General features: G+C 55.4%; 7 protein-coding genes across 7 annotated transcripts; 4 read left to right on the top strand and 3 right to left on the bottom strand.

Annotated features, from left to right (window-relative positions):
• Positions 1-729: 729 nt before the first annotated feature.
• On the bottom strand, positions 730-2,534 carry IWZ02DRAFT_464922 (ankyrin repeat-containing domain protein). Its single transcript, XM_066768428.1, has 3 exons — positions 2,281-2,534; positions 2,027-2,194; positions 730-1,943 (listed from the first exon to the last, which is right to left on the bottom strand). Exons 1-3 carry the CDS (start codon positions 2,446-2,448, stop codon positions 1,038-1,040), a joined length of 1,242 nt encoding a protein of 413 aa, XP_066618002.1. The 5' UTR covers positions 2,449-2,534; the 3' UTR covers positions 730-1,037.
• Positions 2,535-2,693: 159 nt separating this feature from the next.
• Positions 2,694-4,696, top strand: IWZ02DRAFT_494914 (WD40-repeat-containing domain protein; the record flags this gene model as incomplete). The annotated part of the gene is made up of 3 exons (XM_066770086.1): positions 2,694-2,978; positions 3,032-3,556; positions 3,605-4,696. The coding sequence occupies 3 exons, from the start codon at positions 2,694-2,696 to the stop codon at positions 4,694-4,696; spliced, it is 1,902 nt and encodes a 633-aa protein (XP_066618001.1).
• A 1,116-nt stretch (positions 4,697-5,812) lies between these two features.
• On the bottom strand, positions 5,813-7,389 carry IWZ02DRAFT_386669 (uncharacterized protein; the record flags this gene model as incomplete). Its single annotated transcript, XM_066765485.1, has 2 exons — positions 5,813-6,463; positions 6,520-7,389. 2 exons carry the CDS (start codon positions 7,387-7,389, stop codon positions 5,813-5,815), a joined length of 1,521 nt encoding a protein of 506 aa, XP_066618000.1.
• Positions 7,390-8,581: 1,192 nt separating this feature from the next.
• On the top strand, positions 8,582-11,512 carry IWZ02DRAFT_386547 (alpha,alpha-trehalose-phosphate synthase-like protein subunit Tps2; the record flags this gene model as incomplete). The annotated part of the gene is made up of 4 exons (XM_066765475.1): positions 8,582-8,932; positions 8,983-10,921; positions 10,970-11,242; positions 11,298-11,512. The coding sequence occupies 4 exons, from the start codon at positions 8,582-8,584 to the stop codon at positions 11,510-11,512; spliced, it is 2,778 nt and encodes a 925-aa protein (XP_066617999.1).
• A 1,031-nt stretch (positions 11,513-12,543) lies between these two features.
• On the top strand, positions 12,544-12,862 carry IWZ02DRAFT_386694 (uncharacterized protein; the record flags this gene model as incomplete). The annotated part of the gene is made up of 2 exons (XM_066765487.1): positions 12,544-12,571; positions 12,645-12,862. The coding sequence occupies 2 exons, from the start codon at positions 12,544-12,546 to the stop codon at positions 12,860-12,862; spliced, it is 246 nt and encodes an 81-aa protein (XP_066617998.1).
• Positions 12,863-14,860: 1,998 nt separating this feature from the next.
• IWZ02DRAFT_386584 (kinesin family protein-like protein) lies at positions 14,861-17,456 on the bottom strand (the record flags this gene model as incomplete). Its single annotated transcript, XM_066765480.1, has 4 exons — positions 14,861-15,482; positions 15,636-16,732; positions 16,780-17,183; positions 17,240-17,456. 4 exons carry the CDS (start codon positions 17,454-17,456, stop codon positions 14,861-14,863), a joined length of 2,340 nt encoding a protein of 779 aa, XP_066617997.1.
• A 1,181-nt stretch (positions 17,457-18,637) lies between these two features.
• On the top strand, positions 18,638-20,433 carry IWZ02DRAFT_494909 (uncharacterized protein; the record flags this gene model as incomplete). Its single annotated transcript, XM_066770085.1, has 6 exons — positions 18,638-18,729; positions 18,783-18,928; positions 18,983-19,440; positions 19,497-19,748; positions 20,022-20,172; positions 20,225-20,433. The coding sequence occupies 6 exons, from the start codon at positions 18,638-18,640 to the stop codon at positions 20,431-20,433; spliced, it is 1,308 nt and encodes a 435-aa protein (XP_066617996.1).
• Positions 20,434-21,696: the final 1,263 nt, after the last annotated feature.

The raw sequence follows: 21,696 nt of genomic DNA, 5'->3' as shown, positions 1-21,696 counted from the left end.
ATATCTCCTAGAACACAACTTTTGGTCTTTAACCAGTTTAATGGGAACAGTGAGCATGTGAGAAAATTGTCTCACTGGCCTGTACTGCCTTGTAACTTCGTCCTTGGATGAAATGTTTAATTACGTAGTCAATTCTCTGAAAAAAGAAAATTCACTTCTGACAAATGAAATGCAAGACACAAGTAGCAAAGCCATTCGCATTTAATTGACATAAATCGATCGTCATTCACGTCGATGTCTTTTTGCTCACCGCATCGCGTGCTCACATCACTAGTCAAGATGGCACAATTCAATTGAAACCAAAGGCTGGCTTCTTTAAATGTGATGATTTTCATTTTCCTTCAAAATGTCTCGTTACCTGTCCCTCCACACTTCATCCACGAACATGGTTAGAGCGATCAAGGATATGAGCTTGTGTAAGAGCAAAAGATGGATGGAGCGGGGCTGTGGATATGATCAATTCATCGCCCACACATCAACCCTCTCTCTGTAGATCAAGAGATGTTGATGAGAGAAGAAGCAAGGATTTAACCAATGCACCGTTTGTCCGATTGGGTGGAAATCACTACGAACACACCACTTGTGATTCACTTCAACCGCAGCTTCACCGCACTGCACCAAAGGCCCGACGCTCTTGTATCCCGAGTTCTCTTAGAGACAGAGGCGGTTTTCTCAGATTATCTAGTGACCTTTGGTGGGCTTTCCATCGGCGAGAAAGCATGATGGAGCGGATGGATGGATGGATGGATGGATGGATGGATGGGTAGACATCACATCACGATCACTGCTACGACAACACCTACTTACTATAACTACATCTCGCATTCCCAAGACGACACACAGCCAACAATGTGTACCAGATGGCCCAGCCCTCATCGATCAACAGTAGCAAAAGATTGCTGTAAAAATGGGCAGCTCCATCGATCCAACTCTCGTCGCTCTCGCCAAAACGCCATTACTCCACGAGGAACATGGCCGTACATGTGTGATGTACATGTCCACATCGTCTCATCGTCATTGCACTTACACGTTTTCCTCTATTCCCTCGACCTCACGGGCCCAAAGCCGCCGCCAATCCAGTCAGCGCGCCCCGTCGGCGTGCCTCCTCCCCCTCCGCCGCCGCCACCGCCGCCCTTGGGCGTCATGGGCCGGCCAGAAGAAAAGCCCCCGCCGCCGCCGCTGCTCACCGTGGTGGTGGGACTCCAGCCCGAGCTCGCAGAGCGCTGCTCAGCGCTGACGCCGCCCGGCGGCGGGAGCGGTTTATCGAGGGCCGGAGGGGGCGGGGGCGGCATCTGCTTGTTGATGCTTGCGACCGCATTGGAGTTATTGGCGAGAGACGAGGCATAGGACGTCGACGCGGCCATGGTATTGATCTCGCGTGCTTGGTCGACCGATGTGCGGAGAGGGGGCAGTGCGTCCATCAGACGCCGGTGCTCCTCGCGCGGACTGCTGCGCATGGGCACAGAGTTGCCAGTGATGCTGATTCCGCCTCCTCCTCCTCCTCCTCCTCCGCCTGAGCTGGGAGATATGCCGCCCCCGTTGGCTGCGAGACCACTAGGACTGCCCTCGCTGTCCGCTTGCGTCACCAACCGCACGCCGCCTGCCATGCCCGCCTTTGTACGCAAAACGCGCTGCTGGGCCGCCACCTCCTCGCGGCGCGAGTCGTCCTTGCGGCGCTCGAGCTCCGCGACCAGCTCCTCAAAGTAAATCTTGGCGTCCTTTGTGCGCGAGTAGGCAATTGGGGTCCAGGCATAGGCGTTGAGCGCGTGCGGACTGGCGCCCGCCTGCAGCAGCAGCCGCAGGCACTTGAGCTCGCCCGCCGCCGACGCGTGGTGCAGCGCCGTGTTGCCGTCGTTGTCATGCGCGTGCGGCGAGCAGGGGTACGGCGCGCTGAGAAGCGTGGGCAGCAGCGCCGACGCGCCGTGGAGGGAGGCTTGCATGAGCTGTGTCGTGACATGAGAGTTAGCAAGCCATTCTGGTGTTTGTAGGAGCAATTGGAGGCGTGCAAGGGGGCAGGTGTGCATACTGTATCCATGCCGTTCTTATTGGTGTACGGCACGCATTGCGGGAAGCGCGCTATGAGCAGCTTGCCCACTTCGACTTGCTCGTGGGCGGCTGCCAGCATCAGCGGCGTATCATGGTCCGTATTCCGTGAAATGCCGTCATTCTCGTGTCCAATGTCGATGAGAAAGGCCTACATCTGGCGTCAATTTGGGATCGGATTGCATGTTGCGGAGACGTCCGCTTCGTAGATTTTGTACAGCCAGCAGGTCCACATACCGCTATATCGAGAAATCCGTGCTTCGCAGCCAGGTGCAAGGACGTGTTGCTTTTGTTCACAAAGTCGGGGTTCTGAAGGGCCTGAGGATTGTTGCGCACGATGCGGCGCACGAGCAGCAGGTCGTTGCGGTGAATGGCGCGCCGCAGGCGTATGGCGACATCTAACATCGTCTGGGTCGGTTGAGTGGGCGGCTACATTGTGAGGTTGTTTGGTTTCAGGGGAGGCGTGTTGTGTTGTATCGAATCCAAATCCCCGCCGGCGGCGCGGAGGAGTACCATGGATGTCATTGACAGGGTGCACGCGCCAAGACACGTCGGACTTGGACGCCAAAATCGCCGACGTCTGAGCCCGATTTTTTGAACCCAGCTCTACTTTTTTCATACCCCAAAATACCGCTTTCCCGACATCTCCAATGGCGCCCGTCGCCGTCGCAGAGCGCTCGCAAGAGCACAACAAGATCCAAATTCCCGACTTCAACTATGGCGACTCCGACGATGACCGTTCCGAGGACCAAGACACCGACATGGAGAAGGACGCTACCGAGGAAGAGCTTGAGAGACTGGTCTTCGGTGACCGGACCGGCTTTCTGGAGGGCTTGAGACAGTTTGGAAAAGGAGGCGAATTGGTTGACTCAGCTCAGAAGGACGAGGAGCAGGATGATGAGGGCAGTGAAATGGACAACATGGCCGACGCGGACGTATGTTGAGCCTGTTTGCGCAAAGAAGAGCTCGAGCGCTGATATCCGTGCAGCTATTTTTCATGGACTCTGGCCCAACCGCAAACCATGCTGTCGTACCAGCTACTGCCTCAGACGATGAAGACGACTACGCCGAGGCAGGTCAAGATGCGCCGGCCTGGGAAGACAGTGACGACGAGCGCATGGTCGTGTCTCTGGCGTCGGTCCCGCGCCTGAGAAAGCTAAGAAAGAATGAAGGCGAAGACTTGATCAACGGCAAGGAATACTCGCGGAGGCTGCGGAGGCAATTCGAACGGTTACACCCAACTCCAGAGTGGACGCAAAAAGGAGCAACGCGGAAACCTTCGAAGAAGAGGAGGCGCATTTCCCAAGCCGGAGAATTCTCCGCTGAAGAGACCTCGTCCGACGAAGACATGGATATCGACGACGACGACATATCTGCCCAGCCCCTGGCCCAACTTCTCAAGGACGCGGATGGTCTCACGCGGGGACACGAAAAGGGTGTGGCCAAAAAGCGAAAACTGCGTCCAGAGGTGCTGGACATCCAGCGCACCAAAGACATTAGCGGCACGCAACCAGTATGTTCACTCGACCCTCTCCGATTCCAGAAACTAATCTCTTCGCAGTCCGCAATTACGTCTCTCTCCTTCCATCCATCATACCCGCTCCTCCTCTCCTCCGGCCCCAGCTCGACGCTCTACCTCCATCACATTCAGCCTGTTCCTCCCAACCCCAACCCACTCCTCACCTCACTCCACATCAAAAAGACACCTCTCACCACGACCGCTTTCCACCCCTCACCCTCGGACGCACGCATCTTCCTTAGCGCCCGTCGCCGCTATTTTCACATCTGGAACCTCAACACCGGCACCATCGAGAAGATCTCGCGCGTCTACGGCCATGCGCACGAGCAACGCAGCATGGAGCGCTTCGCGCTGTCACCCAACGGCAAGTACATGGCGCTACTGGGCTCAGCGCGTAAAGGCGGCGGCGTCATCAACATCCTTGACGCACACACGCTGCAATGGCGCTGCCAGGCGCGCGTCGAGTCGCGAGGCGGCATCGCTGACTTTGCATGGTGGGCCAACGGAGCCGGGCTGGCCATCGCAGGCAAAAACGGCGAAGTTTCCGAGTGGGACGTCGAACGACAGCGCCTGGTGGGCCGCTGGACAGACGAGGGCGCCGTCGGCACGTCCGTCATCTCCCTTGGAGGACGCAGCGGCCGCGACGACTGGCTCGGCGGCGACCGCTGGGTAGCCGTCGGCAGCTCCAGCGGCATCGTCAACATCTACGACCGACGGGCGTGGATATCCGCCTCCTCCACTACCACCTCATCATTATCATCATCCTCTCCTGCTGGTGCCACCACCACCAACGGCGGCGTACCCACAGCCCCCAAACCCACCCGCGTCCTCGACCACCTGACGACGCCCGTCTCGCACCTGCGCTTCTCGCCCGACGGGCAGCTCCTCGCCATGGCGAGCCGCTGGAAGCGCGACGCCCTGCGCCTGGTGCACCTGCCCTCATGCACCGTGTACCGCAACTGGCCGACGAGCGGCACGCCGCTGGGCCGCATCACGGCCGTGGCGTGGGGCGACGCCGCCGCCGTCAACGAGGCGGCCGAGCAGGCGGGCAGGGGCGGCGCCGCTGATGCCGAGGTCCTGCTTGCTGTTGCCAATGAGCAGGGGAAGATTCGGCTTTGGGAGGTTAGGGCGTGATTGGTGGGGAGTGGGGTGGATTGTAGTGGGACAGATGTCGTCGTGTGGTGATGCATGGTTTCGATGGATGGCCACATAGACTTATCTGTCAGATGTGACGTTTGAAACCATCGAAAACGTGTAGCATAAATCTTTTCGATACTCTCTTGTCCTAACATGACCAAAAGCCTACCTGGGTATCTCGAGACGCGGGCAGAGGAAGAATGGAAGAAATAGAAGCGCGAGTCACCTCCAGAGCACATCAGAAGCTAGAATTTTCCCCCCAAACATCGCGAGAGAGAGAGTGTTAGATGAACCTACCTTAGTCACCGACATACAGTAAACCGAGCACAATGCGTGTCGAGAGAAATGGCACTCCCTGTTCTTAGCCGCAATCAGTCATGGACGATAGCTCGTAAATCACATTCAATGAGGATGGAGGATGACTGTTCCCGGGGCGCAGGCAGCTGTGAAGGCCGCCGCCCGCTTCCTCGGCGCAGTAGTTGTTGTAGATGGCTGACGATAAACTGTATGAGTGAGACTGGCAGTGAACTTCTCTCCCCACGCTAGTGCCAGGAGTCCACCGTGGAGTGATCGTGGCAAATTTTTTTTTTTTAAAAAAAAAAAAAAATTCATGCTGACTAGTTGACGCCCTGCACGAGAGCTGAGGGAATAGTAGGTGCGCGTGTAGTTGAGTGAAGTGCTTTTTCTCTTCATGCGTTCTCTATACAGACATGTTTCTTGATGTAAAACCCCTTCTCAGTCCCGTCCAGACCCCTGATTCGCATCACTGGCACACAAGCTCCACCACCATCATCCATCCCATCTTTCCTCCAGCCAGTGCCAGCCAATTCGTGAGCGATGCCATTGATGGTGTATGAGATGGCAATTGCCTCGACAGCCAAGACCTTTGTTTTCCCACCCACAGCGCCTGGTCCAAGGTCGTCCGAAACTTCTTATCCGATCTCCGAGTTGCAGGAAGGGGGTTCGACTTGCGATTCAAAACCCTGAATGCCGAAACGCAAAGTTTCCGCGCCGTTCTCTTCAGCTCCTGGAGTAAACGCGTCCTAGGCCTCCAACGGCACGATTGGCTCCGCTCCTCCTTTTTCGTCAAGCGCAACAGACTATACGAGCTTCTCATGCCGCCCTTTGTTCGCTGGACTCTGCTTGACTATCCTGAGGGGCTGAGGATTCCTGGTGTGGGACCGCGGGTTTTTGTTCTTGACTCTTGCCTTCGTTGCTCTCTTCAGCGGGAAGAGTAGCATCGGCTGGCGCCGTGCTTGTCTGCTCCTGACTCTCGACTGCGTTGCTCTTAGCAGCAAAAGAGTCCTGTGCCGACTCCTCATCTTTCTGGTGCTGGCCATCTTTCGCGCCGCTTTCAGTCGCTACAAATTGACCTTCGGATTCTGCATTGACAGCTTCCGCGCTCTGCATCCATCGTACCTTCTGATAAAACGGCCGATTTAGCACCTTCTTTTGCTCTCGATCTGGCCGCCTTTCTTGTTGGAACCTGATGTCAAGTCCTGCTTTCCCAGAGATGAAAGCCTGGTGGTATTTCAGGAGAGCCTCCCTCTTTTCAATCACGTCATTGAAGAAGCGTCCCACGAAAGGCACCAACAGCAACCGTCCGTCGTTTGTCTTCAGCCTGAGCGAGAGTTCTTTCCGCAGGACCGCAAACGTGGCCTTGACGTGTCTCCAAGCGAAGGATTGTCTCGGAAGATCATTAGTCGGGTCAGCTGGGTCTTTGATTGATAGCAAGTACGGCCGGTCTGGCCATAGTGTCCCCACCTGTGAAATCAAGCGTCAGTATTCTCGGCCAGAACATTAATGACATTGGTACCCACCGGCGGCCGAGCATCTCGATCTTCTAGTGGCGACATTTTTTCCGAGATCTGCGGAGGGTCAATCGATATCCAGTTCCTGTCGGAATCAAACATGGTGTAGAACGAGAGCACGTGGAGCAAAATTTCGGATGGAGAATTGGGAATCGGTTCCGGTCCGTGCTTCAGAGCTGCTACGATCATGTAGAATAATGTGTACGACCCAATACCCCCATTGAAGACATCCGCGAGACCTCTAATGGCGAGTGTGCGCCTGAGCAACGCATAGACGGTCCTAATGTGGGGAATCTCGCGCATGTATTTGCTCATGATGGTCAGAGAGAGGCTAGGATCATTCGAGCATACAATCTGCACATCTATATTGGTTGGACGATGCGCCGTTTCAACAAGTGGGTAGCGCGCATGGAGAAGAACGGGCGTTTCGAAAAGACGTTTGTCTGGGTCGTTCGACCCAACGCGGTGGGAGACGTGAACATATCTCAGAGCGCGCTGAAATTGATGAAGAGCGTGAATCGAACGCTTGCGGTGATCGTAGCGGGGGGCCTGCGTGACGTCGGTGTCGACTTCACTGTAGACGGTCTTGTCGTAGAGGCGGAAATCCAGGTCCGAAGTAGTGGTTGCCAATGAATTGACCTCTGATCCAATAGGTTCAAGACCAAAGTCTTGCAACAATGAGCTTTGATTGTGAGTGAAGAGCTGCATTATGTCTTCTATGACACAATTTCGGGCAATGCGTTCTCTGTCGCTTGGGAAGAGAAAATCGGCGAGAGCGGACATCTCCTGGTTGAGTCTGAAAAGGTGAGGAGACTGTGGAGAAAGACTTGCGAGATTCTTACCTGACAATTGGCAGCTGGGAAACGTTGCCTTCCTCATACCACGGCAGCTTTGAGTCCTCGACGTACCTGTCACGCAGCACGTGTACGTACTGACCGACGTAGTCTGGGCCGGGGGGTGTCGGTTTGCGTTGCCTTCGAAGCCCTGCATCATCATCGTTCTTTCTGCTCTTGCGAGGTCTGCCCGCAAAATGTTTGCGAAAAGGTGATTCTCTCCGGTTTTCTTTTCTAACATTTTCGAGCGTAGTTCGAAGCTTGTTATCCGCGTCTTGCGATGCCTGTGGCCTTGATTCCGGTTCAAGCTGGAGGTTGCGGGAAGACGTGGAAAAGCACCACCTAGAGGCGCGGCGTTGAGGATCGAGAAGCGAAAGGCGCAAGCGCTGGGAAAGGCGGTTGCGAGCGACCCAGTTGGCGTGCATGGCTGCGCGCTCAATGGGCCAAAGGATGGACAGAGGAGGTGTTAGTTATTCAAGCAGACGCACCTTGAGCGCGGTGGACGTGGACCTGACGGATGCATCGCTGGTCCGTGCCGGGGCACTCACCGCCTTCGGAGCGGGACAAGACGGGCGCCGGGAGATGATCGAGTCATGTTCGAGTCAGAGATCCAGGCGGTCGAGAATGTCACGATTCAAGACACCACCAACAGCAACAGATGCAGGATTGAACAAGGGCGGATCCGAGCTCGAGCACGAAATTGATGCACATGCCCAGGGCCGGAGCCTGGAAAAGGGGCCGACAACTGGACAGCAAGCTAGGCACTGTACAGTAGCAGAGTATGGTCAGGCGGGCGGGCTGGGCCCAGACTTTGTTGGAAGAGCAGAGATGGCTCCAGAAGACCGGCCCCTGCCTGGCCTTGTTGTCTTGCTTATTCACATAAATCTCCTGCATCTGCCCTCAAGCTCCCACGGTGCATGTGCTGCATACATACATACATACATGCCCGACGCGCCTTGGCTTGGCACCGACCAATTACGTCAGGCTTCGCGAAGAATTCCAGTGCTCAGGTCCCCCACTGCCAGTCGTCCACCCTCACCTCCCTCACCTCCCTCACCCCGCCCTGCGACACCTTTTCTCCTGCAGCACTGCTCTTCGATCTGCTTGGAGGTGCCTCTGTACGTTTTCCCTCCCTCGCCTCCTCGAGCCCATCTCTACAGACCACCCATCTCCTCTCTAGTCCCCGCCCGCACTTCGTACCACCTGCTCACCCCGCGACACTGCTCCACAGCACCAAAATGCCCTCCCTGCCTTCGAGACCCCAGGCCGACCGTGCCGAATCTGTCCATCCAGCTCTCAATCCCGCCGTCACCTCGATACCCGTTACGCCCGGCATCCACGCCAATGGAGACTCGTCCTACTTCCAGCATGGCCGCTCGACCTCGCCCTCCGACGTAGCTGCCGGTGCCAAGACCGCCGAAGAGGTCCTACAGAGACTTGCCAGGTCCGACGGCGAATCGACGCAAAAAGCACATCTGGCAGATGTAGACCCTAAGGCCGCACACCCCAATCTCAATCTGAGCGGAGGTGTCATTAGCGCAACCACGGCCGTCCCGTACACAGTTGCATACTCGCCCGGCAGCGATTGGGTGAGTGCCATGTGAGCGCAGATTCTGGACAAGAGCTGATCAGAAAGTAGCAACTGCGGTCCCGACGGGGTACCTCCGCTCTTTTTGACTCCTTTTCTCACCTGTCCTCTTCCGCGTCTCCCTGGAATCACACTCTGGTTGGCTGGACTGGCGAAATCAAGGTGGCTCCCGATGCACACATCCACCATGGCAACGCCACCAGCGTCCCCAACACAGCTCCCTTGAACAAGGCGTCGGCTCCGATCCCTGTCAACGTAAACTCCAAGCCCCCGCAGCCGACACACGTGGATGGCATCAGCATCGACCGCGCACACCGTCAGCGCCTTGAACGCCAGCTGGAGCGCGACCATGGCGGCAGAATGGTTCCTGTATGGCTGTACGACGACATGGACGAGGACCACGACGTTCTGGTTCTCAAAAACCAATCTAGATGGCGCCAGTTTGCCGAAAACGAATTGTACAATCTCTTTCATTACAAGCAAAACGAGCCCGCTGATGGCCGCGCGGCACGCAAGGCATGGGCCGACTACTATCGAATGAACAAGATGTTTGCCGACAAAATCTTGGAGATTTACAAGCCTGGAGACATCATCATGGTTCACGACTACTACCTTCTCCTGCTTCCCAGCCTGTTGCGACAAAGGCTTCCCAACGTTTACATTGGCTTTTTCCTCCACATTCCATTCCCCAGCAGCGAATTCTACCGCTGTTTGAGCCGACGCAAGGAGATACTCGAGGGTGTCCTGGGCGCCAACATGGTTGGCTTCCAGTCCTACAGCTACTCACGTCACTTTTCTTCCTGTTGTACCCGAATCCTTGGCTTCGACTCGTCCTCGGCTGGTGTGGATGCCTACGGTGCTCACGTCGCGGTGGATGTATTCCCGATTGGCATTAATGCTGCCGAGACACAGAAGGTTTGCTTTGAGGATTCCAAGGTTGCCGAAAAAGTTCAGGCCATCCGGGAGCTCTACGCCGGCAAGAAGGTCATTGTTGGTCGAGACAGGCTCGACGCCGTCAGAGGAGTCGCGCAAAAGCTGCAAGCCTTTGAAATGTTCCTGGAGCGGTACCCAGAATGGCGGGATCAGGTGGTCCTGATTCAGGTCACCAGCCCCAGCAGCAACCAAGTGAACCAGCACGACCCGGACAACAAATTCATCAACAAAATCTCCGATCTCGTGGCCAAGATCAATGGCAATTATGGATCGCTCAGCTTCACGCCTGTGCAGCATTACCCGCAATACCTTTCCAAGGAGGAGTACTTCGCACTTTTGCGCGTGGCCGATGTTGGCCTCATCACCAGCGTTCGCGACGGCATGAACACGACCAGCATGGAGTACATTATTGCTCAAAAGGATGACCACGGCCCCCTGATTCTCTCCGAGTTTTCGGGTACCGCTGGTAGCCTGGGCAGTGCGATCCACATCAACCCCTGGGATCTTGGCGGAGTTGCGGATGCCATTGACAGGGCGCTGACCATGTCTGAGGAAGAGCGGACAGCCCAGCACGAGAAGCTCTATAAGCACGTCATCACCAACAATGTCCAAGCATGGAGCTCAAACTACTTCCGGCGGTTGTTGACCAACCTTTCTTCGTTTGATCAATCGTTCGCCACGCCGGCTCTTGACAGGGCCAAGCTTCTTGCGCAGTACCGACAAGCGAAGAAGAGACTATTCATGTTCGACTATGACGGCACGTTGACACCTATTGTCAAGGACCCTCAATCGGCCATCCCCTCGGACAGGGTCATTCGCACCATCAAGACATTGGCGTCGGACCCTGCCAACGCAGTCTGGATCATCAGCGGACGTGATCAGGCTTTTCTCGATGAGTGGATGGGACACATCACTGAGCTTGGACTCAGCGCCGAGCATGGCAGCTTCATGCGTCATCCTCGCTCAGAAGAGTGGGAGAACTTGACCGATAAGACGGACATGAGCTGGCAGTCGGAGGTGATGCAGGTTTTCCAGCACTACACTGAGCGGACCCAAGGTATGTGCAAGCAAAAATGACGCAAAGGCGGAAGCTGACTGTTGGCAGGCTCATTCATCGAACGCAAAAAGATAGCGCTGACATGGCACTATCGGCGTGCTGATCCCGAGTACGGTGCATACCAAGCGCGAGAATGCCAACGACACCTTGAAAATACCGTGGCCAAGAAATACGATGTCGAGGTCATGACTGGCAAGGCTAACCTCGAGGTGCGCCCTCGATTCGTAAACAAGGGCGAAATTGCCAAGCGGCTTGTTTCCGAGTATGGCGAGTCGCCTCCCGAGTTCATCTTGTGCCTGGGCGACGACTTTACAGACGAAGGTGAGCATGGATCGAAGCTGCAAAGATTGACGCGACAGGCGCTGATGTTGAATAGACATGTTCCGGGCTCTGCGCCGCTCGAAGCTGCCCCAAGACCACGTATTTTCCGTCACAGTCGGAGCTAGCTCCAAGCAGACGCTGGCAAGCTGGCACCTACTTGAGCCAGCCGACGTCATATCGGTGGTTGCCCTCCTCAACGGCTCGGCCGACGCTGGCAACATTGGAGCTGTCGCAGTTGTGGACGGCACGGTGCCCGAATCACGGTTGTAGGGGGAGAGTGGAAAGTGGGGTATTTGCTTTTCGACATGGGATGCGACAAGATGAAGAGCATTCCTGAGGCGCAGTAGGGAGGCATTGGCAAGCAGGGAGACAATGATCATGATGGCGCGGGCTCAACAAAAAGGATGGGCCAGGCAACGCCTCCGCAAAAGCATAGACACGGCAAGGATAGAGGTCAAACAAATGTAGCATTTTCGTCATTGCAATGCGACGACGGGAGCGTCTTGAAGCGAAGGCGAGAGCCGAGTGTTTCGTGCAATGACACGGTGGTCAAGGAGGAGGACAGAGTTGGGTTGGAAGAAGAAGAAGAAGAAGAAGAAGAACAAGAAAAGCCAACGGAGCGGCAGATCATGCACATCAACGTGGCTGCAGGGAGCGTCTGCTGGTCTTTTTATTGTTCAGCTCCAAGCTTTGCGGGAAGCCGACCGCTGGTGACGATTTCAATTTCGGGTCATGGAGATGAAGTTGACGACGCGTGGGGACTGGCATTCCCCTGACTGCCGTATCTCTGCTTCATCAAGCGTGGCCTCGCTTCGCTTCTCGACACTTGACCCACTTGACTGAATGAATGAATGATTGATCTCTCTCCCTCTTCCTCTGCCTGCCGCCTCACCCTCACCCTCACCCTCACCCTCACCCTCACCCTCACCGCTCGTTCCGTCTGTGCCGCTAGCAATCCCACGCTGACCCAGCAAACCGCCTATCCTTCTATTCAAAAAGTCAAACAGAGAGAGACATATATTGCTCGACGATCCGCTCCGCACAATCCCCGGCCCTTGCACCTTCGCCTTCCCCTTCGCGTCACCTGCTCCGAGCTGCAGATCCATTCGTAGCCCCATCTCCGGGCCAAGTCAAATCCAGAGCCAGAGACCATCGTGTTATTGTTGCCAGCGTCCCGTTCCTCGCTCTCTCGCTCGCCGTCAACAACTTCACATCTTTTTCTCAGCTGGAATTTTATTGTCTGGCACGTTTCGCCTCCTCTGGTCGGCCAATTCTTGTCGTCCAATTTCGCTCTCGCCATCATGGGTCTCATCGACAAATTGCAAGCAAGTACGTCTTCGGCTCCCCTATCTTCAAATCCCGCTTCGAGCCCCGCGTGTTGACAAGTCATGTCCTCGGCCAGAACTCGAGCTCTACCGCTTGGAGAAGCGCTACACCCGCCGCGACAAGCGTACGACCTTCATCAGCGAAGCTCGCTACGTCGACGGCGAGTACGTCTACGGCGGCACGTCGCCGACGTCGAGCACGTTAACGTCTTCGTCCAACTCGGCATCTCGGCGGTGGTCCAAGATTCCGACAGCGGCCGTCCGCGACCTCTCTGGACGCCTGAGTCGGCCTTAGAGAAAAGAGAGAGAACGAAAAAAGCCGCTCCGCAATGAGCGGCACCTGCGTCACGGCTACGACGGCAATTCTGCTTTGTTGTTTTGGCGCGCTCGCCTGTCGCGGAGCCAAACAGCGGCAGCAGTGACACGGCGGTCGTGACAGGTACGGGGACCGACATGCGCGAGGCTCGACCGAGCAAGGAGAGACGCAGACCTAACGTGGACCTCCTCCTTCCCTTCTTCGCCTCGTGGGGAAGGACCCGGAGAAACGCCACTGGCGCCAATCGCCTGCTGTGCCCGTCGTGAAACCGACGACCGAGACGAGCGAGATTCGGGGAGAGCATGCTCTAGGTGGTCCCTAGCGCCCCCTTCAGAAGACGCGACGTGCACCCTGGACCCGGTGCTACCTACCTGGCTAACCTGCTGCTGTACCACGCTGTTGCTATCGCAGCCGCTCGACGACCTGGAAACGTGATCGGAGTGGCTGGCGTGACACACGGCGCAACTTCTTGCACACGACATGACGACGACCTCACCATCGCAACAACCACTTCGACCCTTCTACCGTTCTGGTAATCATCACGGCCCGCAGATGGCTTGTTTTGGTTCTTTCACGCTACTGCTACCGCTTTGCTGTCTGCCTGGAGCTTTTGGCTTTGCGCGGTGGTGGTGCGTGCCCGCTTACGCCCTTCCTACATACCTACAGACTTTGACCGTCTTTCTCTTTTACTTTCTTTCTTTTCTTTTCTTTCTTTCTGTTTTCTTTTCTTTTTTTTCTTTCGTTTTTTCCTTTTTCCATTCAAGATTTTGAGCATCGATATTCAGTGTCATCCTCATCTTTTACGACATATCCCCCAGCACATCATCATCCTTCCCTCGCTTTTCTGCATCAACACTGCATAGACACGGCTTCGCCGTCAAGCATGAGCATTCTGGCTTTTTGCACTTGTACCTGCCTCGTTCACACTTTTTCCCTTTGTTCATCATCGCTCTCTTGGGTCTGGATGCACGAAAGCGCTTGCATACATCCGCACGTACATCCATCCATCAAGCTAGCTTGTTTTGTTCTGGTAGTAAAGAACAGTACAGAACAGGACACCAAAAAAAAAACTTCCAAACTTTCGAGCTGACTTGTCTGAATGCTGCTTTCTCTCATCACTCATCACACAGCCACGCGGGCACGTAAGGATGCAGGCTTATATGTACGGTACAGTACATGCAATCGTCGATGCAGCGTAGCCGCACGCCCCGCGCCCTGTACTGCCTGCCTGCCTGACTCATTCATCCCTTACTTCCTTGCCCCACACTCATACCCCCACCCACACACACACGCGCGCGCGCGCGCGCGCGCAGGAGAACATGTGGCGTGGCTGGGCGTGGCTGGGCTGGGTCCCATCCGCGTGGGTGGCACAAGTCATCGCTCAGACTCTTTTTTAAAAGAAGCGTGGGACGAGCACGAAATGCAGGGGCACCGCGTCTGTTTCGCGTCACGTCGCGTCGCGTTTGGTTCAATGACGACGAGACGAGACGAGACGAGATGAGATGAGATGCGCGAGGCCGGGGACGGGTTGAGTTGAATGGATGTATATGTTGTCGCTGTCGCTTGAGAGAGTGTGAGTGGATAGGTAGATGTGCAGATGGATGGATGGATGGATGAATGGATGAATGGATGGACAGATGAGATGGTATCCGTGTCGAGCATGCAAGCAATCAAGCAAGCAAGCAACTAGCCGACGCCTGCCTGCAGTCCATCCAGCCCAGCATAGCCCGAGTCTCCCAGGACACTACCTTCTCCATCTCTGCACATCGAATCGATCCGTCAGTTCGACTCGAATTGAACAGAAGCAGTCCCCGCTCCTCCCCGTCGTCCGTGGTATGTGATCTCTCTGAGTTCACTCATTCAGTCTCTACCCGTACCCGACCATAAATCTCACATCAATCCCTGTACAGTACAAGCACAGACCCTTGCCACATTTTTTTTTTTTTAAAAAAAAAAGGGGGACTATAGGACAACAACCTACGCAAACAGCCCCTGCCGCATATTCTCGACCGTCTTGACGCCCACGCCCTTCAGACCCGCCAGTTGCTCCAGATCCGTCAGGATCCAGCGCCCCTCGTCGCCGTCGTCCATTTCGCACAGGCAATTCACAATTGCTTCGGCCTTTTTCGCGCCGACGCCTTTAAGCATGCGAATCTGGCCCAAGTCGCGCGTGTTGATGATTCCGAGCAGGCGTTTGGTGCGAGGCGTGGCGTATGCTTTGGATGACGATGTGTCGTCCTCTGCAGACGTTGACGTGACGGGAGTGGTGACGGGAGGGTCGGCAGCCGCGGCGGCGGAAGAAGAAGCGTGAGAAGATGATGCGTGGTGGCCGTCGCGGAAGACGGGTAGCTTTTTCGGTTTCGGTTTGCGCGTCTTGCTCGTCTTGGGTTTGTAGACGAAGCTGTCGTCTTCTCGGTAGGCGGAGCCAGCATCTGAGGCTGCGTCGTCAGGCACAAAAGAGTCGTCGGCCACGTCGTTACGCCCGTCATCTTCGTCGTCTTCTTCTTGATGTACAGGCTCGGGCTCGAGCTTGCGCGTAGTGGATTTTGCTTTGCTGAGGGGACGTGACACTGGCCGAATCGAGGTGGCTGGCTTTTCGCTGGGTGCAGCTGGCTTGTCCGCGGCGGGCCGACGCAAAGGCTGCTTTGATAAGATATTTGTGCGGGCTGCTATTGGCAGCGGCTCTGGATGCGTCTCATCTTTTTGAGTCTTGGGTCGCTCGACCGCTTGAGGAGGCTCCGGGGCTTGGAACGGATCGGGCTCGGGAGTTAGTCGAGACCGTCTTGCCTCCTTCTCTTTCCTAACCTTCTCCACCAGAGACGCAATCTTTTGTTCAAGTTTCTCATTTTCGGGAAAATGCGGAAGAGCGAGTTGGTACATTTTGAGAGCAGACGAATGCTCCCCGCGGACGTGGTGTTGTTTTGCCATGAGCAAAAAATGCAGGCCCTCGCCCCTGTCGTCGTCTTCTCGTCCCACTCGCTCCTCCAAGGCCTCTAGACGTTTTTGCACAGCTTCGCTAATGTCTTTTGTTTGAATCGTCGAAGTCTCGTTGAGTGCCCGTTCAGCCAACTTTTCGTCGATCCGTTTTTCAATCATTGCTTCGATGGCTTCTTTGCTCATGGGGGCAGTCTGTTTACCGTATCCCGAACTCTGCACGGGTCTCTTGGAAGGCCGCGAGCCTAGAGTGGTGTTGTCCGTGGCTCCACGTTTGAGATTGTCAGGGCGTCGTGCTTGAGATGAGGAGGTAGCAGAAGGCTTGGGTACTGCTTTTGGTTTGTCGGAAAAGACAGCAAACGACTTCGCCGGCTTTTCGGTCTTCTTTGGCTGCGGCTGGGCCATATCGGCGTTTTTTGCGGCCGCAAGTGGCTTCAATGGTTGACGTTGAATACCAGGCCCAGATATGGCAGAATAGGGCTTTGAAGATGCTTTGGGAGCATTCATGACTGGCTCGTTCTCCACCTCATTGACCTCAATTTTTTTGGTGCGGCTGGCAAAATTCAGAGAACTCAGGGTATCCAAATGGTACGAACGCACCGGCGCCAGGTTCAGAATCATCAAGGTGAGGCCATTGTTCTGGCCTAGAGAAAGAATGCGAGTCATTTTGGATTCGCGATAGGGTATCCTGTGTTGCTTTTTGCTAATTGCCTCGACGCACTGCGCTAGCACAAATAGGGACTTGTTAATGGCAGAAGACTCGACCAAACGCTCGCGGTTGTTGTCGGTCCTTCGATTGTCTTCAGACCCGGCAAGGTCTATGCACGATGCTCTTGAGACGTAGGTGTGGGTATCAGTCGTTTGGGTTAGCGTGACACAAAGAATAGCATGAGACCGGGAAGAGTGGGCATTCAGCTTCGTGACAATTAGCCAAGAACCAGGTTGAAACATTGCTAACAAACCTTGGTGGCAGAGGTGGAGCGGTTGACGTTGGCTTCATCGTATAGTTTCTCGAATTCCTTGAGTGTGGTGCAAGGCCTCTCAGTGAGGCCGACCACTACAGTCTTTCCATTATTATCGCGAATTGGCAGGCCAGCTGCTGTGCGCCTCTCCGGTGGCTCGAAAAGGTCGTACACGCGGTCGTTGTATATTTCGTAGTAGCTCACTGCTACATCTACCTGGGAGGCGCCGTCCTTTTCGAGCTTTCGACAACGACGATATATACTGCTGAGGAGTCGTGGAATCACTCCTCGGTCTGCCAAAGACTTGCCGCCCCGCATTGTGTGAGTCTTGCCGGTTCCAGTGACGCCATAGGCGAAAATGGTCACGTCGAAGCCGTTGAACAGATGCTTGACCGTTGGCGAGACTGCAAGAGGTCTGGTCAATGCAATTGAACCCTGATCGGAGGTTGGGGATCCTTACCTTCCTCGTCAAACAGCTCCTGTTGCGTCGTCTCCTGGTCGTAGACGCTTTGGAACTGGAAACTAAAGGCCTCGCTCTCATTCTTGGGATTGGGCATCCGCACAACGTTGGGAGACGCGTCCTGGTCGACAGAGGCATTTTCAGCCGTGACGATAACGTCCTTCTCGAGCTCATTCTTGAGCAGGGGGCGTATCCGAGCAAGGACGCGGACACTCATGTTGGCGGCGGCAAAGGACCCGAGGAAAAACGAAAGGAAAACGACAGAAGCAGACGACACAACGCACAGCGACCACTGACCACCAGCAGTGAACAGACGCGGTGACGTTTGGCGGTTGGGGTAGAGACTGGAATGAGCGGGGACCGGAGAGTCGGAGAGTCGGAGACGGAGCGAGGAAATTGCGGCTGCGGGGATGCACCAAAGTAAACATGCACGGACCCGCGGGGGCTAGCGGCGCCCGTCAGGCACTCCCGCGTCCTCGTCGCGACGGGAACCACATCAGACTCAACACCATCACCATCACCACCGCCACCGGTGGGCTGCTACCGTACTCCATGATCCATCGGCATCTCGGATCAATTTATTCTGTCCCGCTGCGACCTTGACCTTGAGACCTTGACCTTGACCTTGACCTCGACACCCTCAACCGTCCCCGGGCTGAACTACGCAAAACACCATTCAACAGCGACTCGAAACCCTCTCGGTGACCAACAACATGACGCCTTTCGCATTTTCATCTCTTGGGTTGGATTACAAGCAAATATTCACATGATACTTGACTGAAATCTGGCCGTCATGTGGAAGCTGCACTTTGTGTCCACTGCCGTCCAAGCCGTCCAAATATAGAGAGCTTCACGTTTCTTTTCCAGCATCCAAGATGCGGCATGCCGAAGCAGGGCAGGCTGTGGCAGCCGAACGGATCGCAACTGGGCCAATCATGACGCAGCGAACCAAATGTACCCGAAATGTTTGACACTCGGCGGCTAAGTCTCATGTACCTCCCGCGAAACAACCCCTGTCTGTCCAACGAGCCTCCATGCGGTGCGCTTTCAACAATACCCGCTGTCCACTGCTCAGGTGCATGCCCGCTCGCATTCAGACAGCGGCTAGACCAGCTTGAAAAGTACCCGTCTCCCCATTCCTAGCATGATGAATGCAGATGCAACCCTCCGGCGGCGTGCTCTGGCTCCACCCGCGCGCCTGAGGTCTTTCTTTTACTCTGTGTTTCCGTCTGTCCTTTCCCTTCTCTCCATTTTTGCCGTTCGCTCCATTTCCTCACGTTTCAACAGCGTCCATTCTTTCCTTTTCTGTCCAAATCAGCTGTGCTGTTACCTTCTTTGGAAAATTTTGAGCTGGTTTCTCAAATCACTCTCCTTGAATAATTGTTGCACATCTTTGCCATGTCTTTGGGTATCAGGAGGCTACTCCTGGCCTTTTTCTTTGCATCTTCCACCATAGCAAGCCCCGTTCCCCAACTAAGCCCAAAACTCCTGTAAGACACCACCTCCCGTTGGACCAGAGTTGATACTGACAGATCATGCTCAGCTTTCCTAGATTCTCGAATACTTCCACAACAAGTTCTGACACGCGAATTTTGACGCCGCAAAGCGTCAACACCCCGAACGCTATCCAATCCGTACATGCAGCCGATACTGGCATCCCATTCGTGGTACCTGTAAACCTTATAACGAGTAAGTATTGCTATGCCTAAACACAGAACCAAACCATCTGACTTGATGTCGCAGGCGATGGTTCAATAATACAAGAGACTAGCACACCCCCTGTGACACCCTCGTCCACACCACATCCATTGACTGGCACATTCTCTTCTGCTAGCACACCAGCTGCGTTCAGCCAGACGCCGAAGTATAATTTGTCAACTCCGAACCCCGGGCTGAGCGGCGGATTTCAAGGAGCAGAGACATCCGCCGACCTAATACCAACCACCACTCCAGCACAAAATTCGTCATCAAATGTACCTGCGACGCGTTCAACGGAAACTCTCTCGCGACCCTCCACACCCAGCAACCAGTTCACGTACGACCCATTGCCCGGAACCAAGACTACCACGTCTAACAATGCCACTTCACCGGCAAGACTGTCTCTTGGACCATCAACACCGACAAGCCTACCTAGTACACCAACTTTGACGCCCATCAGGACTCCTAACCAAGTTTCCACACCGTTGGCTGCGAATGCGACAGTGAGCAGGAAGACACTGCTCAGCAGCCTTCCCTCAACGCCAACAGATGCTGCTAGTTCGACCTCAAGGACAAGTTATGCCACTCCCACGGCACATTCCACACCTCTTGTACCAACGCCAAATGGGCTGGCCAACTCGACTCTCATTGGCACGCCGGCACAAGCGTCGCAATCTGGTACAGTCTATGTGACTACAACAGTACATCCTGTGCGGTCGTCAGTGGGAACTTTGCGCAAGACAACAACTATTCTCACTACCGTGACACCGGGACCAACCACATCGTCTTCTCAGGGGCCAGAATCCGCGGTGTATGTGACGAGTACGGTAGATCCAACGCAAACTTTGGAAAGCACCTTGCATCTGACGACGACTGTCATGACCACCATCACCCCAGCCCAGCAGTCAAGTACTCCTGCGACCACGCCTCAGGCAACGCCACAAAGCTCTCGCCTAGCAGATTCAGGTTCAGATGGTAGTCCGACGACCCAGGGATCTCAGAAGCTTCCGCAGGCATCTTCCTCGAAAACGTCGCAAAGCGCGCCGTTTCTCACCACCCCAAAAGCAGCCACCACAACATATAGAGCTTTCTCGACGCCCTCCTCATACTCAACTACGTCGCCATCTCAACAATCGTCAGCACCGAGTGCCGCATCAAGCCCATCAGCGTCGCGCCAAACCGCAGACACCACGTCCCCCACGCAAGCGCCAGCCAGCAGCACCACGCCGGCGCCGGTACCGAGTCCATCACCCTCGTCCGCTGTCGATGATGACGACGACGACGAAGACGGCATCACAATCATCCCCGTCGATCCGAGCATCTCAACGTACACGGAGACAACGACGCATATCAAAACCGTCACTGTCAAGGAGACGGAGACGACGACGCTGCGCGAGACGGTGACGGCGCGCGAGACGGTGACAATTCAGGAGACGGATGCGCCGCGGGTTACGGTCACGGCATATGATACGCTCATGATGAAGCTTGGAGAGTAGGATTGAGGGGGAAGGAGGGGAGGGGAGGGGTTGTTCTGGGAGGGTCTAATTGGCATCGGGAAAAGCATTAGGGTCTTGTGGCCTGGCGTCAAGATGGGAATGTGTGCATTGTGCATAGCGAGCATCGGTCTTGTATCTAGATTGTTTTCTGAGCCTTGCTTTTTTGCTAACACTGAGCGTTCGGTACGTCCCTTTGCAAAGCTTAATACCAGATGTACAGCTTCTTGAGAAAGACCACGGACTTACTATCCCACACATATCCCAGAACTGCACCTCTATGGACCGTTCCTTGTGAGCGTTTTTGCCATCCCGCCTTGCCCTTCTTCCCCCTCCCTTTTTTCCGTTGTTGATGACGAACGACACCTACCCACCTAGGCGATCCCGTCACCACCAACGCAGCGCAGCAGCTCTGGATGCAAGGCACCAAACCTGACCGGTAACTTACATGTAGTTATGTGAGTAGCACACACCGATCGGCGGCCATCCAAGAGAAACAAGCTTCACCAAGCTTTTTCCGTGTGCAAGAGCCCCGCGCGTGCGTGCGTGCGTGCGTGCGTGCGTGCGTGCGTCTGGCCCTCCGCTTTTCCCGCCGCCCCACCCCACCTACCCTTCATTACTGTTTCTCGCCGGCCCTTCCTTTCCTCTTTTTGAAAATAGCGGTGACTGATACCTGGATGGCTGGCATAAGACACTCGTCTTTTGTCTCGACTGACAACGCTGCTTGCGCGAGATTGGCGTGGCGTAGTGGAAAAGGGATACCTAGGTAGCTTAGGTTGTCGGCACGCCAGCGAGACGCCGGACGGACAGACAGACAGACAGACAGACAGGCAGACAGGCAGACAGGCAGGCAGGCAGGCAGGCAGGCAAGCAAGTAACGAGCGGGCGGCGCGGCCCGCGGACCAACCAGGCATCCCAACCAAAGTCCAATTGACTCGTCATGTAGCTTGGACAGGGACGGTGTGATTTTCGGTGTGTTGACGACTTCTTTGTCTCGAGTTGTTTCGCTGCTTCGCGCCCGACACAAGATTACACAGTTGGCTAACCATGCCGACAAGCAGCGACAAGGCGCGATTGACGGGACGTTCTCGATGGAGAGAGGTGAGGCGAGACGAGGTGCGGTGGATTACCGCTACGCCGTGGCCAGGGTCTGGTTAGATGGCCGTCGCCTTCCGCTGTTGATACGAACAACCAACGACGCAGCGTGTACGGGTACGACGGACACGTAGCGGCGGTAGGTACCGTAGACAGCGCAGCCCGCGCGGA

This window comes from Phyllosticta citriasiana (genome assembly GCF_038021145.1).
Source record: "Phyllosticta citriasiana strain CBS 120426 chromosome Unknown IWZ02scaffold_20, whole genome shotgun sequence".
Taxonomy (NCBI): Eukaryota; Fungi; Ascomycota; class Dothideomycetes; order Botryosphaeriales; family Phyllostictaceae; genus Phyllosticta; species Phyllosticta citriasiana.
This window is presented reverse-complemented; position numbering and strand designations above follow the sequence as displayed.

Bases quoted from the DNA above. Each gene is read 5' to 3' on its own strand.
- IWZ02DRAFT_464922 (XM_066768428.1), bottom strand. From the start codon at position 2,448: ATGTTAGATGTCGCCATACGCCTGCGGCGCGCCATTCACCGCAACGAC. The intron at 2,195-2,280 runs GTATGTGGACCT...CGCCAGATGTAG, and splicing joins ACGGATTTCTCGATATAGCG to GCCTTTCTCATCGACATTGG. The intron at 1,944-2,026 runs GTATGCACACCT...GTCACGACACAG, and splicing joins ATAAGAACGGCATGGATACA to CTCATGCAAGCCTCCCTCCA.